This window comes from Apis cerana, linkage group LG10 (genome assembly GCF_029169275.1).
Source record: "Apis cerana isolate GH-2021 linkage group LG10, AcerK_1.0, whole genome shotgun sequence".
In the NCBI taxonomy this organism is placed as follows: Eukaryota; Metazoa; Arthropoda; class Insecta; order Hymenoptera; family Apidae; genus Apis; species Apis cerana.
The window spans coordinates 4,280,266-4,295,823 of record NC_083861.1 but is presented as its reverse complement, the minus strand read 5'-3'; the positions used below and the strand labels follow the sequence as shown (position 1 = coordinate 4,295,823).

At 29.1% G+C, this 15,558-nt stretch overlaps 1 protein-coding gene across 5 annotated transcripts in view; it reads left to right on the top strand.

The window, feature by feature from the left end:
- Window positions 1-15,558, top strand: part of LOC107995439 (uncharacterized) — a 180,051-nt gene that overhangs the window by 13,844 nt on the left and 150,649 nt on the right. For 3 of the 5 annotated variants that reach the window (XM_062080782.1, XM_062080781.1, XM_062080780.1), the window contains exon 1: window positions 14,835-14,979. The exons of 1 other annotated variant lie outside the window; for it this stretch is intronic. In XM_062080782.1, coding sequence (XP_061936766.1) covers window positions 14,850-14,979 — 130 coding nt within the window. In that variant the 5' untranslated portion in view covers window positions 14,835-14,849. Of the gene's footprint in view, window positions 1-14,834; window positions 14,980-15,558 lie in introns of those variants that run through there. One more of the 5 variants, XM_062080783.1, reaches the window with a different exon arrangement.

Below are 15,558 nucleotides of genomic sequence, written 5' to 3'. Positions count from 1 at the left end.
CGTGAACACGTAGAATCCTTCTACATATCTACCGTAGATAACCAGACTGTAAAGCTCGCTTGGTAGAGAGTAAGTGGAATGGCGGGAAAAATCGATATTATCCAGGTTAGCTCGACGAGCCCTTGCCAGAACGTTATATTTAGACCCTTCCCTCGAAATCAAGTAGCAAGGTAGAGTAGCAGACCTTGCTCGATTGCCCCTGGAAACCGATATTAACGCGGTTAACGATGACAGTGTGCGCACCAGGTATCTTTCGAAGAGAAAGGTGCACAATGCGAGATTCAATCCTGGTATGGATAGATTTCGAGATGTTATATCGCGATATCGCGTGTAACATGCTCGTACGATTGTCCTACTGTATCTTAACGAAGCATTGTACGTTTTTCCACGTGGATAGTTCATTTTTTAAATATTTTTTTATTTCTCTTTCTCTCTCTCTCCCTCCCTCCCTCTCTCTTTCTTTCTCCCTCTTCCTCCTCTCTCTCTTTCTTTCTTTCTCTCAAGTTAGTCGATTTTCTCATCGTTTTATTCTCATTTGATTTCGTTTGGCTCTTGTGCCGTTCGAGTGATCCGTGTGCCTTTTTTGATACCATATTGTTTTGGCACGAGCTTTTGTTCGATTGTTATTTTTAGTTAGGAAATAAATATGAAGATATTTTGAAAGTTTAATTAGAGATGAGGATATTATTTGATCGTTTCTAAATTTTGAATTGTTGTCTTCTGATCTTGGAAATTCTTTGTTCGATGGTATATTGTATTTTTTGTTTTTGTTATAATGGGTACAGATTTAGATTTCGTGTTTTCAAAATTTGATTGGGAATGGAAGGATATTATTGAATATCATGTATTTCGGAAATTTTTTGATTTTTCGTTGAAGCAGCATCGGATATTTTTAATTTTGAGAATTTTTAGAATTTCTTTTTGAAAGGGAGGAAAGATATTATTAGATATTTTTCATTTTAGAAATTTTATAATTTTTTTTTGCAAATACATAAGTTTTTGTTTGTAACATATTTCATTTTCTTTCTGTTGTTTTTTAAGAGAGAGAGAGAGAGAGAGAGAGAGAGAGAGAATGTCATACGTGATTTTATTAGAAAATATCATTTGATATTTATAATTTCAATATTTTTAAATGGTTTATTATTTTTTAATATACATTTTGTTTTCTAATATATTCCTCTTGTTTTTGTTTTAATTGATGGAAAACATAATACACTTTAATATTTTTCTTTTAGAAAGTTTAGATATTTTTTAGTTTATCCTTTATTTTAGGAATTTTTAATTCTTCTTCAGAATTTTTCCCCAAGCTTTCATAATAAGCTTTTTTATCTTCTTTTATTGAAATGGAGAATAATAATGCGAACTATTTTTCGTCTTTTGAAATTTTATTCCTGGATATTTTTCTAAGCTGTTATTTGTACATAATATAGCCTTTTTTTTCATTTCCTGAAATTTAATTAATTAAAGAGATATTTCTTAGAATAAAAATATTAAAATAAATGAATAAGCATTGTATGTGATTTTTAAATTTCATTTAATCGTGCATAGGTTTTTAGCTGCGTTATAAAAAGCTTTTCAAATTTCGAGGAATTTTTTCTTATAACTGAAAAAAACGAGAATAAGATAAGAATTATCCAAATCCATTGTATTGCATATACGTATTTAATACCGAATATAAAACAATTTTCAATTCTTAATTCAATCTTCAACAAAAATAAAACAGTTTTCAAATTTACAAAAAAAAATATAATTATTAATATTAAAAAGATAAATGAAAGAATAAAAAATAAAGAATTTACTTTAAATTTGTTGATGTTCTGAAAAAAACCATATCAATTTTTAAAATAATCCCAGTAAAACAAATATCGATAAAAGAGCTTTCAAAAAGAAAATTCGTCCGAAGTGTTTCGTAAAAATTTAGCATTCAGCAGTGCTAATATATCAAATGTATCAATTTTATCGAGAGGACAAACGTCACATTCTAATTTTACTTTTTCCGCAGTAACATCCGTGACCGATATTAGAATCTGAAAGCATAAAAGTTCGCGCTACTTTCAATGGTAGCTAAAGCAGATATTGCGGTGTTCGATTCTATATTCCCATCTTCGTCTATTTTGTCGTATATCAAGATATGGTGAATATTTGCTTTCACATGCACGTTTCGGTATAGAGGAAGAATCAAAATCGAATAAACACGCGATTTACGTTCCCATTATTACATATTTCCTCGTTCTAATAAAAAGAAAAATATTTTTAAAGATACAAGGGTAATCTTATAAAAATTGTAGGAACAAATTTTATAAATGGAACTGTTTTTCTTTCTTTCTTTTTTTTTTTTAATAATATGTCATTACTTAATTTTCATTCTTTCGTTTTTGCGTTTTTATTCTGTTTATAATATTTTATAGATAATATTATAGTGAAATTTCAATTTAAAAATCTCAGGAAAGATTATTTTTTATAATTTTTATAAAATTAAAATGATAGATATATTTAAAAGAAAAGGTCTAAGATAATAGACGTATGATATTTATAAAAAGGTATAAAGAATATAGATTTTAAAATTAATAATATCGATGTAAAATATAATTTTATATCTTTTAAAAGATTGGTATTTAATTTATTAATTTACCACAACATCACGTTTATTATATTTGTTTATTGCATTTATTAAAATTGTGTTTACGACGTAGATGAATTACAACGATAAATGGGGAACGTATGTATGTATGTATGGTATACAATATGGAACAAGGCAGGAATATTTGATTCATGAGTCACTGTGAATGTTGTATTCAAATGCAAGCATCAAACACCTCTTGTGCAAGAGGAAATTAAATTTTTATACTTTTTATGGTTTCTTTGTTAATATAGTTTTTCTCATAATGTGATATTTTTTAATTTGCATTTAATTATTCTGTCAAGTAAAATTTATATAATAAATTTTCAACACAATAGATTTTTATTAAAAAATTTTCAAAATTAATACTCAATGTATAGTTAACATATTATTTATGTGTTAGTAGTATACATGAAAATTATATTTTACTTCGATAACATTGATTTTAAATTCTTTACAATTAATAAATATTAGTTATTTTTTGACATTGTATGTAAAAATACGTGATAAAAAACTATCATAGAAATTGATAATGATTGTTAAAGAATAATTGAAAAATTATAAATAATTCGGTAATAAGATTTTTAATCAATCTTTTATACTTTTATGATGAAAGTATAAAAGAAAAATATAAATTGTAAATTTTTTCAACATTAATCTTCACGTAATCATATTTTATAAATTCTTTCGTTCTAATCTATTATAAAGAGTATGTATATCGAGCATTATGATGAATTGAAGAGAAACTGTGTAGGCAGAATATGTACTTGGAAATAGGTCGAGAAGCTCATTAGAATTCTATAAAGAACCATTAAATTTTTCATCAAAAAGAACAGTAATTTTTTACTCATTGCGATACGCGTTTCCGAAACAACATGTTGAATGATTCTGTGGTTAATTTATTTCAAAAGTAATTTTTTTTTTATAAAAAAGTTTAATATTTAAATAAAACAATAATTTCTACTATTAGAATTTCAATTAAAATCTTTTTTTTCTTATTTAAACAATTTCAATTCACATTGAGATTATTTTTCATTACAAGAATTCTAAAATATATTGCGATATGTTTCGATATTGTATTTATTGATATTTTATATATTAAAGTATTCGATTCAAAAACTAAAATTCTCTAAAAATTCCTCGATTTTACTCGAATTCCATTTTGATTCGTTTTCATCAGCTTAAAAGATTAAAAGTTCCTTTTTCCTCTCGTTTTATCCATTTGTATTTGCGTACAGCTTTCGCAGATGATGAACTAATCTCTGAAAATTTTATAGGTATTGTCACCATCATTCTCGTTGACGACGTGTCGCTATCAATGTTTACGTTCTACTTTAATTATGGAACGCATATGCGGTTCTATTAATAACGCAAAGGATGCCAAAGAGTGCGGATCTCATATAGGGTAATGAATGAATAGTCGACAAAAATTACCTTCTTTTTTTTTCTTATTTTTCTCGTTTTTCTTTTTTATTATAGCTATTAAAAGTTCATTTAAAATATCCCAAATTATAAAAAATGATAGAATAATTTGAATAGAATATATCTTCTAATATATGTTTCCTCTCGTTATGTTATTTTTCAAACAAAAATTATATTTTCAAAAAATGATAAAAATGAACAGAATTTTTTTTTTAGTTAAATTACGTAACAATTAACAAATTCGATGGAAGCTATCTTTTTTTCTCTCTTATTTTTTTCCTCTCTTCGTACCATTTAAATATTCATTTTTAATACAGCAAGATTATACAAGATGATCGAACGGAATTTTTTGTTTAATATTCAAGCCTGTAATTAATGTCAGATATATGTATTTCATTAGATCGTAATGGAACGATTTATTACATTTTTATGCCGCTCGTATTTACGAGTTTTCTCGTTTGGAGCGCATTGTCTGGCGAATGCCTGAAGCATTCGCAACAAATTTGTGTATTTGCAGCATTATCGAATCCCGTGGCTTTTTATCTTATTTTTTCCTGGCCTATATAGTGGTCGACCATCGATTTACATTACACCGCGTATACGGGGTGAGTTGGAAAAAAAGATTATATTGGACGCTACTTTTATATCTTTTAATATTTTTTTGTACTTCTTTAGGATATTTTAGGGGCTGTTTTTTTGAAAAAAGTAATAAAAAACTTGCAGCAAAACGTTTGAACAAAATATTTCATAAGAACACAGGTCATTTATTTCACAAATTTATTTCGAGTATTTCAAACAATAAATCGTGTTTTAGAAGAAACCAACAAGAAATTGTTGATCAAACAAGTTCGCTAAAATAAAAATGTTTATCAAAATTTATGATAGATATTAAATTTTGCTAAAAAGAAATGAATTGAAATCAACATAGCAAATGGAAATTATTGATTTCACGTGTCAGTGTTCCACAAATTTATATTATATTTAGTTGTGTATATTATTTATATACGTAATATTTGTTACTATGTTTATATGCGTATTCGTCATTGTATTTAAATTTCATAATGTGAATAATAGTCGCGTATATATTTTATTTAATTTATAAACGAATTTCGTACGAATATATCGACGGATTAATTGGCTGTTATCCAAAAGAGAAAAGAGAATTTACGATATATCGTGATATTATTATTGTAAATAAATATTATTAAACAAATATTCCGCACGTGCACAAACAAAAGACGTATTTATTCTCTTGTAATTTAAAATTTAGCTCATTTCAACCACACAAGAAAAATCTCGAAATTCCATTAATCTCGTTCCATATATCACTCATTTATCGAGCCAACCAGCCAATAGAAACTTTCACTCCTAAGTGAGAAATGACCGTAATAAATCGTCAATCGATTCCAACCATGTGACATTACCCGATTCTTTGAAAAACTCGTCTATAAGGGTAGCTTTAACCTTTTAACTCGTTCAATTTAAACGAAATAATATTTTAAATTGTACGAATTCACTAGTTATTTGATGTATCGAGACGTCGCAATCGAAAGAGTGTAAATTTCTTTTTTTTTTTTTTTTTTTAATAAAACGTAGCTTGTATCATTTTTTTGAGGATTACACGATATCAAACGAGAGACCGATTAAAATTTCTCAGACGGAATATGTTAAAAAGAGCATCTTCATAATATTATCAAAAGATTAATTTAGAAGATTAATAGATTTTTTTGAATATCTATTTAAAATTCCACGTGTATATAATTACATCGATGTTCAGAAAAATATGAAATCACCAGAAGGAAAATAGAATTTAGGAAAAAATATTTAAATATTTTACAAAAAAATATATATATATAGTAAAAGGAATAATCATTTCAAATAAATTATTCATTACGATAAATAATGGAAAAGAGAATATTTTATTTCTGAATACTTTTTTTAGAAATCAATGAACTTTTAAAAATTTTTTTTAAAAAGAATCTTCAAACGAACTCGTGGATTACTTTTTAGCTCTTCTCAGAACATATTATCGATATCTAACGTTTTGATTGTTGATCATTGTCGTATTTTCCATTATGAGCACATTCGATCTGCACGAAAATGAGACCAACAAAAATGATAGGGGAGAATCTTGAGGGAGCTGTGAAAAAAAAGCGATCTTGCGGATAATTTTCTCGCTGTTGTATTACGGGGGTAAATCGAATTGACTTTATCCCTTCGCGAGGCGTTTTAAGAGTCGTTCAGAATAGTCTCTTTCACGAAACGTTTACCTTATACGTAAGCAAACAATTCCGCAATGGACCGATATTGGAACACTTTAAAATCCTGGATACAGGGGGAGTCGAATCAAAATTGAAAGGGATAGGATAAGGGGTAATTTTTTTCTTTCCATGTTTCTTCAAATGTAATTTTCTTTCGTTCTTGTTTATAATAGGAAATAAGAAATAGGAAATAGGAAATATCTTATATATTTTAATGAATAAGAAAATAATTTTAATGCAGTAATTTTTTTGTAATTTTTTTTTTAAAGAAAATGATACTTAAAGATTTATTTAAACATTTTATGATTTTTTTAAAGATAAATCACGCGATGTAAATATGAATTATTAATTCTTAGAAAATTAATAGATAGAAATATGTGTTATTCATGAATAATGTTTAATCAATTTTTTTGCGACAATTTCAAGTCTTATTCGATTAATTGTTTTATTTATTGATATGGTATGCACTTATTCCTCCATCGTTTTATTTTTCAATTTGTTCTTCAGATATCTATAAATCATTACATTATTTAAAACAGCTTTATGCGGTGAAAATCTGATAAATTCTGTCTCGTATATTATGGAAACGTATCCATAACACGTTTTTAACGCGTTTAAAATCATTGCTTTCAAAACTCGTGCACAATTATGACAAGTATTGTTCGATTATATCGGATGTAACTTCTATGTATATTTATGTTTCACGTTACACGAAGTCAAGTAATGTTTCCATTAAATTGTTTCGCGTACGATAAATGCATGTAACGCAATCCTCTTACGAATCTCTCATAATTTATGGTTTCAGCATTTATTTTAGAATTTTCACGATTTCCCCGTGTAACATTACAGCAATTGATCGGGTTTTTATATAAAATTTTTTGTTTCATTCGTTTTTTCTAACTTTTCAATGATAAATTTATTAATTCTTGATATTTATTTTAATTTTTATTTTATACGTCAGGATTGCAATTTATCGAATATAATTGTGAGAAAATTGCGAGAAAGCTTGAAATAAATTAACAACACGTTTTGTCTGTTCTTATTCTCTCATCAAATATCAAACATCGCTCTTTCTAAATACTAAGTAATGATCTAACTTCGCAATTATCGAAAATTGCATTAAATCTATTAAAATGCAGTCTCACTTTAATAACAATTTTAATTAGTCTTTCATTTGCGTTCTCGTAGAAGCTTTGTGCAGCCAAAATTTTATCGAATTAGGAATTCTTTGATAGAAAGATCTTTTTAATTTCGAAAAATGATAGACAAATTTAGATTCTAATAGATTCTAAAAGGAAAATAATTATATTTTTCTACTAAGTTATTATTAATTAGAAATAAATTTATTTAATAATTATTTTTAGATATCTCTTTTTTCTTTTTTTTAGAAAAAAAAAATGACGCTTGATATCACTTTGAAACCATTGAATCTTTCAAAAATCAAATATTTTACCAATTGAACAAATTTCCCTCTTCTCCTTTTTCAACAATTCATACAAAAATACCGATCCTTCCCCCTTTAACGCGAAAAATAGTTGATTGGCATCGAATAGCTTCACGCTTCTTCCGCGCAGAAACACAAACATAGATTTATTTTCACCCGAACCGCCAAATATCCAATTCCACGATTCCATTTATCAACTTCCATTACCATATCAATCATCTTTTTATCGAAAAATATAAATCCAAATTAACTTCCCAATAAAACACATCCCAGTATCATTCACCGTGTCCCTGGAAATGGGTCGATTCCCGTCTAATAACACCATCATCCCCTCGACTCTGATACTCTGAAAATCCAACGATTAATACGTTGCACGTATTATTTCCATCTCCCCCCTCCCTCCCTCCCCCCATCATCGGCACAATACCGATTAAATACCATCGAGCAAAGAACAATCGTTTATTCTTGAGCGCGGAAAAGGGAGTTTTAAACGTGAATAACGTCGCAACGGTTCGCGCACAGAGAGTACACACGTACCTCTGCCAACAACCCTCGTAATATTCGATACGACCGATCCTAAACGGCGACCTACATTGATTTCTCGGTACGTGGATCATGGGATCCGGGTATTGGACCATCCGGTTCCGCTCGATAGATCGGGAACAGGCGCGATCGACGGAATGGGAGGGTTGGAGATGGCTCGATCGAAAGGTGGGTGGAATTTGGGGCACAACACAGCAACAGGCGATTTCTAGCTTTGCAGGAAGGATCGTGTATGCTTTCGTGTATTGTGTATATATATATATATATTATATATATATATATATATGTATATACACACACGCATTACTATACCTGGAAAGCTGCATGATACGCGTCTGTGATGTATTGATTGGGAAGCTGGGGGCTACAGGTGGCTTTCTGGCGCCTGCGCCATCAGGGTATATGAATAAGCTCTCGTTTCCTTATTAAAATCCCCCATGAGCTTGGTTGGAGTAATCGTTACTCGAGTGTGTGTATGTCTCTCGCCTCTCTCCTCTCTATCTCTATGTCTCTTTGTTGTCCGCTTTGTTCTCCTCTCCCTTTCTCTTGGACACCCACATCGTGTGGTGGTGTAACACAACGTTACAACGTTGATGGTCGTGGAACAGGGAGTAATCTGTTACCCTCGATTTGTCCGTGACAGGATGGCTGACGCAGAGGGTTGTTGATTTTCACTCTGCGTTCACCCTGATTTTGTCATTGTGTTTTGGTATTTTTATAAGGTGTTTAATATGTATTCTTTTTCTTTTTTAGGTTTTCTTTTTAAGGAGATGAATTTATCGAGATTAGGAAAAATTATATTTTATTTTTCGTTTATATTTATTTGAAATCTGGTCTGTAAATATTAATATTGTACATGAGATAAATAATATTGGAAAATATTTTCAGGATAGAAAATTAAAAAAAAAAATGTATGTTTATTCGAAGAAATATTTATATTTTTTTTTATATATTTTCCGTATTTTTTTTTTTGTATATTTCTATATTTTATACTCTCTCTCTCGTTTATATTTTCACGATTTTGATCATTTTGTATCAATTTCTGCGTGGTACATGCAGAAATTAGATGGAATAAAGAATACGACAGAATTTGCGACGAAAATTAAAAATTGCTTGCTTCATAACCTTTGTAACACGGGGCTGTGCATCGTCATGATGTAAAATCATACTTTTTCATTTCTTTTTTCGTGTATATACAACATTCTGCATTTCATCTCATCGCTTAAAGTAGAAAATTGTTGTAAGTGAAATTACACAGATGTACGTGATATTTATTTAGAAAATGAAATATCAAGACAAGATTATTAATTATTCAGAAACTATTTTTAAAATGTTTAAAAACAACATTCTGGAGAAAATTTCTGGAGACAAGAACACGTACATATTTACTTCTTAACTAAGAAAGAATTTATTCTTTCCTTTTTTGTTTAATTCTTTTCCAATAATTAAAAGTTTAGCGTCATTAAATTAGTTAGACGAGATTACTTCCACTTCTCTCGTTTTTATTGTACCTCGCTCTAACTTACTTATCTTTTCATTTTCTTTTTTTTTTTTAATAACTATCAAGATTTCAAACCATCTCGAGTCATTTGCTTCCTAGTATTCTCTTTCCTCCTTATTTTCAATTGATACATCGTCATTATCGATCGTAAAATAATATTTCTTTTCGTTCGTTCATTTGTCTCTTCCAGAAACAGATTGTTGATCTGGAAAATAATAATTCAACATTGGATCATTCGAAAAATTTATATCATTCTGTATTTAACGAGAATGAAAGATCGCAACGAGATTATACATATTATAAATATAATTCAAAAGACATGACGACTCGAGATAAAGAATTGTTTCGCGTTTTAGAGTTATCAATCTTCTTCGGGATCCGTCACGTGTTTGTCCACGAGGGAGCAACCCCCGTTCTCCCACTAGCGTTTGCTTTCTTTTGGGCGCAGGTGGAACATCCACCCTCGTAATGGAGCGTATCCCACGACATAAAACATTCAAAAGCATTGCGAAGACGCAGTGACGCTCTCTGTTGTTTCGTGTAAAACTTTTTAATTAAAGGATAGAATGAATCGCATGGGATGTTTATCGAGTGAAGACACTTTTCTACACTTTTAAACACGGTGATAAACACTTGCATTTGAGCAGAACGGATTATAATAGCGTCTCTGGTGTTTTAAAAATTTTTTTATGTCAATCTTGATCTCGTTATATATTTCTTGAGAATAATATCGTTGAAATATCGTAGATAATAAATCTAATAGCTTCGTTTCGCGAAGGTTGTTTTGTTAAGCGGTTGCTGTGATATTGTCCTACTTTTCGTTATCTTATATGAGGTCGCGGTTTATTTGAATGTTAAAAAGGGAATGATAATTAAAAAAGATCGGAAGACTTTGGAATAGAAATTTATTGCCCGTTTCGATGAAAAATAACCGCGACTATTGTTGATTACGATGAATTAACATATATATATATGTTAATCCATTTAAAATCGAGCAATATGTGTCACGCAATGCTTCAATCTATGTATAATATATTCGATGTAAAGAAATTCATATAGAAAGAAGAAGATATTTAAGAACTTATTTCTTAGTTATTAATTTTTTTCTTTATATGTCTGTTTCTTTAATATTATGTTTTATTATTTATTGATTTACAGACAGTTTGAGATACGATGCACACGTGTAAAAATAAGCATTTTTCCCTTTGTAAGATAGAATATCGGTGCAGATTCGTTGCGATTGCTCATTTCTGTTTACTTAAAAGTTTGTTACCATATAAACTTCTCATTTTAATTTCCTTATTCCACCAGAGGATGGAATATCTAGTTTTCAAAAAGTTGCGAATCGTATAGAACGCAGCATGAATCTATTCCAATATTAAAATTCTGTGATAAATAACACAACATTGCATATTAAGATACTTCGATTAAAAAGAAAAAAAAACATTAAAAAGTTTATTCCCGTTAAATTGTTTGAATTTGAACAAATATTCAATTCGATGCAGCAATGTAAATTAAATTTACACACTTTTGACATTCTTCGAAGTAACGAGTTTCTATTATATACGCAATTTACACCATGTTTTTATCCGCCTTCGTTAAAATAATTCATTAATTTTCACGTAAACAATTTCTTCGATCGTTCTTCCAATCCAATACCTTTAAAATTTCACAAACGAGCGTTTGAAATTCGATATACACTCGTCACTCGAGTTTCTTGTTGCACGCCGATTTTTTTAAGTTGCACGCGACTATATAAATAACGATTCAAAGGGAACAAGAGAAATTCGTTTTATTTTCGCTCGAAATCGTACGAAATGTCTAAACGGTATTTGCTTCGAGGTATTTCACTTTTCACGTTCGATTATCGTGAAAACGGGAAAAGAGATGTACGTATTCTGCAATCGTTCTTCTAAATTTCAGTTAGAAATACTACACTTGGAGAAATACTTTGGCGAGATGGAGAATATCGCGAGTGCAGTTAAATTAAACTTGTATGAAAAAGTACTCGAAACTTATTTCGCCAGAAATTTTCCCTCCTCTATCTTTGATGCACGGTGCACGGAATTATGAAGAAAAAGATAAAATCCTGAAAGGGTCTGGCTCTTTGTACGGAAGGATTATTTATTCTTGAATCGAACTTTTTACTCTTGGAATTGGCTCGAAAAATGCCAGCGAATTTTGTACCGTAGATAAATTTTAAGCATGAAACGAACATACGAAGAAGGAAAGAGAATGTAATAGGAGTTAATGAAAACGCGAGAGCGTGTTTTAAAAATTAATTTAATTAATTAAAGATATGAAATATTTAGTGAGATTTGGATAAAAATATTTTTGTTTTTAAAAAAAGCAAATGTCGACGTTTTTATAGATGGAATTTGGTTAATGTTTTTTATATTTTTTGTATGTATTTTTAAAATAAATATTAAAATTTTTATTCGGATAAAATTTTACTTTTGAGAGGAAACATCGATATTTTACTTTTTGAATTAAATATTTTTCTAAATTGAATTTTAAAAAATAATGTATTATTGTAATATATATAAAGTGTAACGTAAAATATTAACGCAATATATTAACGTATAATTTGAATGAAAGTATATATTTTCACGTTTCGATTTAAAAACAAATGTAAAAATTTTTACATCTTTGAATATTGATGTTTCATCTTCGAATAGCGAGTACACGTAGAAATTCTCATAAATAATGAAATTTCGACAAAATTTTCTTTGAATTTATTGTGTTATATATTTGCTTTACAATATATCAGATATGAAATGATGAAAAATAGTAGTTTCAAAGAGATTCTACGAGTAAATGCATTTTTTGATAAAAATTTCATTGAAACTTTTAATCTTATCTTTCTAATGGATTTCTATCACGTACAGGAATAGAAAGTTTTTTCGACTAGGAAAGTGAAATTTATAGGCGATAAACCATTCGAATGTATGTAATCACATGCAATCTTTATCATTCTGAATGTATCCATCGATACATTTTCTTTTATATTTTATACAGCTCAAAAAGATATCTTCAATTTTCTTGTACACACTATATAGTTTTTCAAGAAAATTGGAATATTTTATAAAAAAAATTGTAAACTTCATTTATATTTTATACAATAAAATTAGATTTATTTTAGATTTTTAATTTTTCATATGAATTTTAATATAAAATAATAAAATATAATAAAATAATAAAATATAAAATATGAAATAAAATTTAAAAATAAGAGATTTCTAAAAAATTATAAATTTAAATACTAGAAATTTCTTTCTTTATTCTTCTCTTTGTCAAAAATATTTTGAATTGTTTTATTTCATTTCATCAAAAAAAAGAAAAAAAAGAAGAAAAATAAAAAAATAATAATATTATTTAATGAGTATATCTACACATTATTATTATACATATAAATTACATAATACAATAAAATATTTTTCAGTAAAAATAATTAACTTTCGGGAAAAATAGTTAATTTTAGAAAAAAAAATTAACTTTTAGAAAGAGAAAGAGAGAGAAAAAGACAACTGTTGAACATCACAGAGATTTTTAAAGCAATTTTCTTTCTTTGCACAGTGTATCGAGTTATTAATTTTGATAATTCACAAAGAGTAAGTATTTTTATAATTACTAATTCGTTTTAGAAAATACACATGCTTTTTCTTCCTCTTTTTTTTTCTTCTTCGATATTTAATCAAACATATTTGTCAAATGGAAAAGTAATTCTTCGAGAAATCTGGCGTGTCGTGAATCCTTTAGTTAAGATTATGAAGTCAAGGCGAATACGTAAAAGGGAAAACCCAGTCCGATTTCGTAGAGAAAACAAAAGAAGAAACATCCCGTGGTATGTTTCTTTTTATGGTTAACCCACTGAATAATTGACAGGTTCATTGATTTTTCTTCTCTTTACGAATCAATGCATTCAATACGAAAGTTCTCGAACTCTCTTCTAACTTTCCCCTTCGTTTGTCGAAATAAAAGAAATAGATCCACGTTTCAATATCCACGTTTTTCAGATCAACTTTTCCTCGGGTGTGTCGATTTTCATTGCATCGCAAAATATACGTGTCGTTTTAATTGGTAATCATTTATATTTGGTCGATTCGAGGGTTGAATTGTTCCTCTATTTCTTCATATTCACAAACAGTTCATTTTACTAAAACAGTTTATTAAAAATTATACAACTTATTTACGAAGTAAGTATTATAAAGTATAATTGTGCATTGATATCTTAACATATTATATTTCCAAAGAAATTCAATCCTGAAAACTTGAAGACTCAATGCGACACCTCGAGTTCGCGAAAATTGTTCCTAATCGAGTAATGAATGTCCCTCTCTCAAATTCATATTTTTCAACAGCCATTCGAAGGTATTCTTGAAGAGAAAGCGTTCTTAAAAAAAATCGCGTCCCGATTCTTCACGATCGTATGAATTTCACGATTTCTTTCTCGAATATCCGCGGAAAGGGGTGGCGTAAAATCTACGGAAACGTTCTTTCCATTTCTCTTCGTGTAAGATGTTACACGTCATCTTATGTATGTCGTGCAATGTTATTTCACATTTTACGAGAATATAACAGGAGTTTATTTAAAGTTAAATTTCAACTGCAGGTAGGGAAGGCGTTATATCGATGTAGTTGTTATATCATTTTATTTATATTTACCTAAAGTAAAATTTGAATAAATAAATAAATAAATAAATAAATAAAATGATTGTAAAATTATTCAAAGTAATCTTTTCTTACTAATTTCAATTCTAAAATCATTTAAATCACAACCATAATATATATATATATATATATATATATATTTATAAATTTTAAAATCACAATATTTATAATTCTCTATAAATAATTAAAAAAATGAAAACAGCCGTTCAATGTATGATCTCCACGATCTCTACGAAACCACCCTTTCCCTCGAGAGCGTGTGTAGGTCACCCCGATTCGCGATACCATCCCTTGACATCCGTTTCGGCCCTTCTGTCCCGCTGTAACAACCCCGAGAAAACCACCACCGATCTTCCTTCTACTCCCGTTTATCGTGTGTACACGTAAATGCAGAGGGGGGTTGGAGGCACGTCTGCGCGATGCGCGTCGAGAGAGGAACCTCTTTCACGGCCGGTCCGACGTGCTTTTCCACCCTCGACGACAGTCCTGCCGCACCACCGAAACGTGCAACACAATCGTGAGTAAATTTCCTTCACACATTGGTCGATCGCATACACGCACACGTACTCTCTCTCTGTCTTTCTCCTCTTTTCTCGCGTTCTTCGTCCGTCCTTAAATCGGGATTCACCGGCTACGAGATCCTATTTAATCCGATTCATCCCTCTCCCCCCTCCCTGATTTTTATGTTTATCTCTTGTTTCGTTCGAAGCAAGATCGAAGTAATGGTGGAAGATATCGTGAATTTTTGTAATGCAGTTAACGATTTCAAGTTGAAGGATATTGTGAAATTGTTTGTTTTAATCGTTAATAATTGGAAGATTCTTTTGTTCGTGACTGAATTTTTATTTTTATATTTTTTGTAACAATTGTATAGTTTTCTTGGTTCTTGAATTTTATATAGGTCATAGTCGACAGGGATAATTTTTTGATAATATTTACTTGAATTGTATAGTTTTTTTTTATTAGTTTTTACAAATTTTATTAGAAAAATTTGAAAATTGCACATGGAAATATGTAATTTGTTGATATCCGGAGGTCTGTCTTTATAAAAATTATTGCAAACATTTGAGAAATTTTCGGGAAAAAACATTTGGAA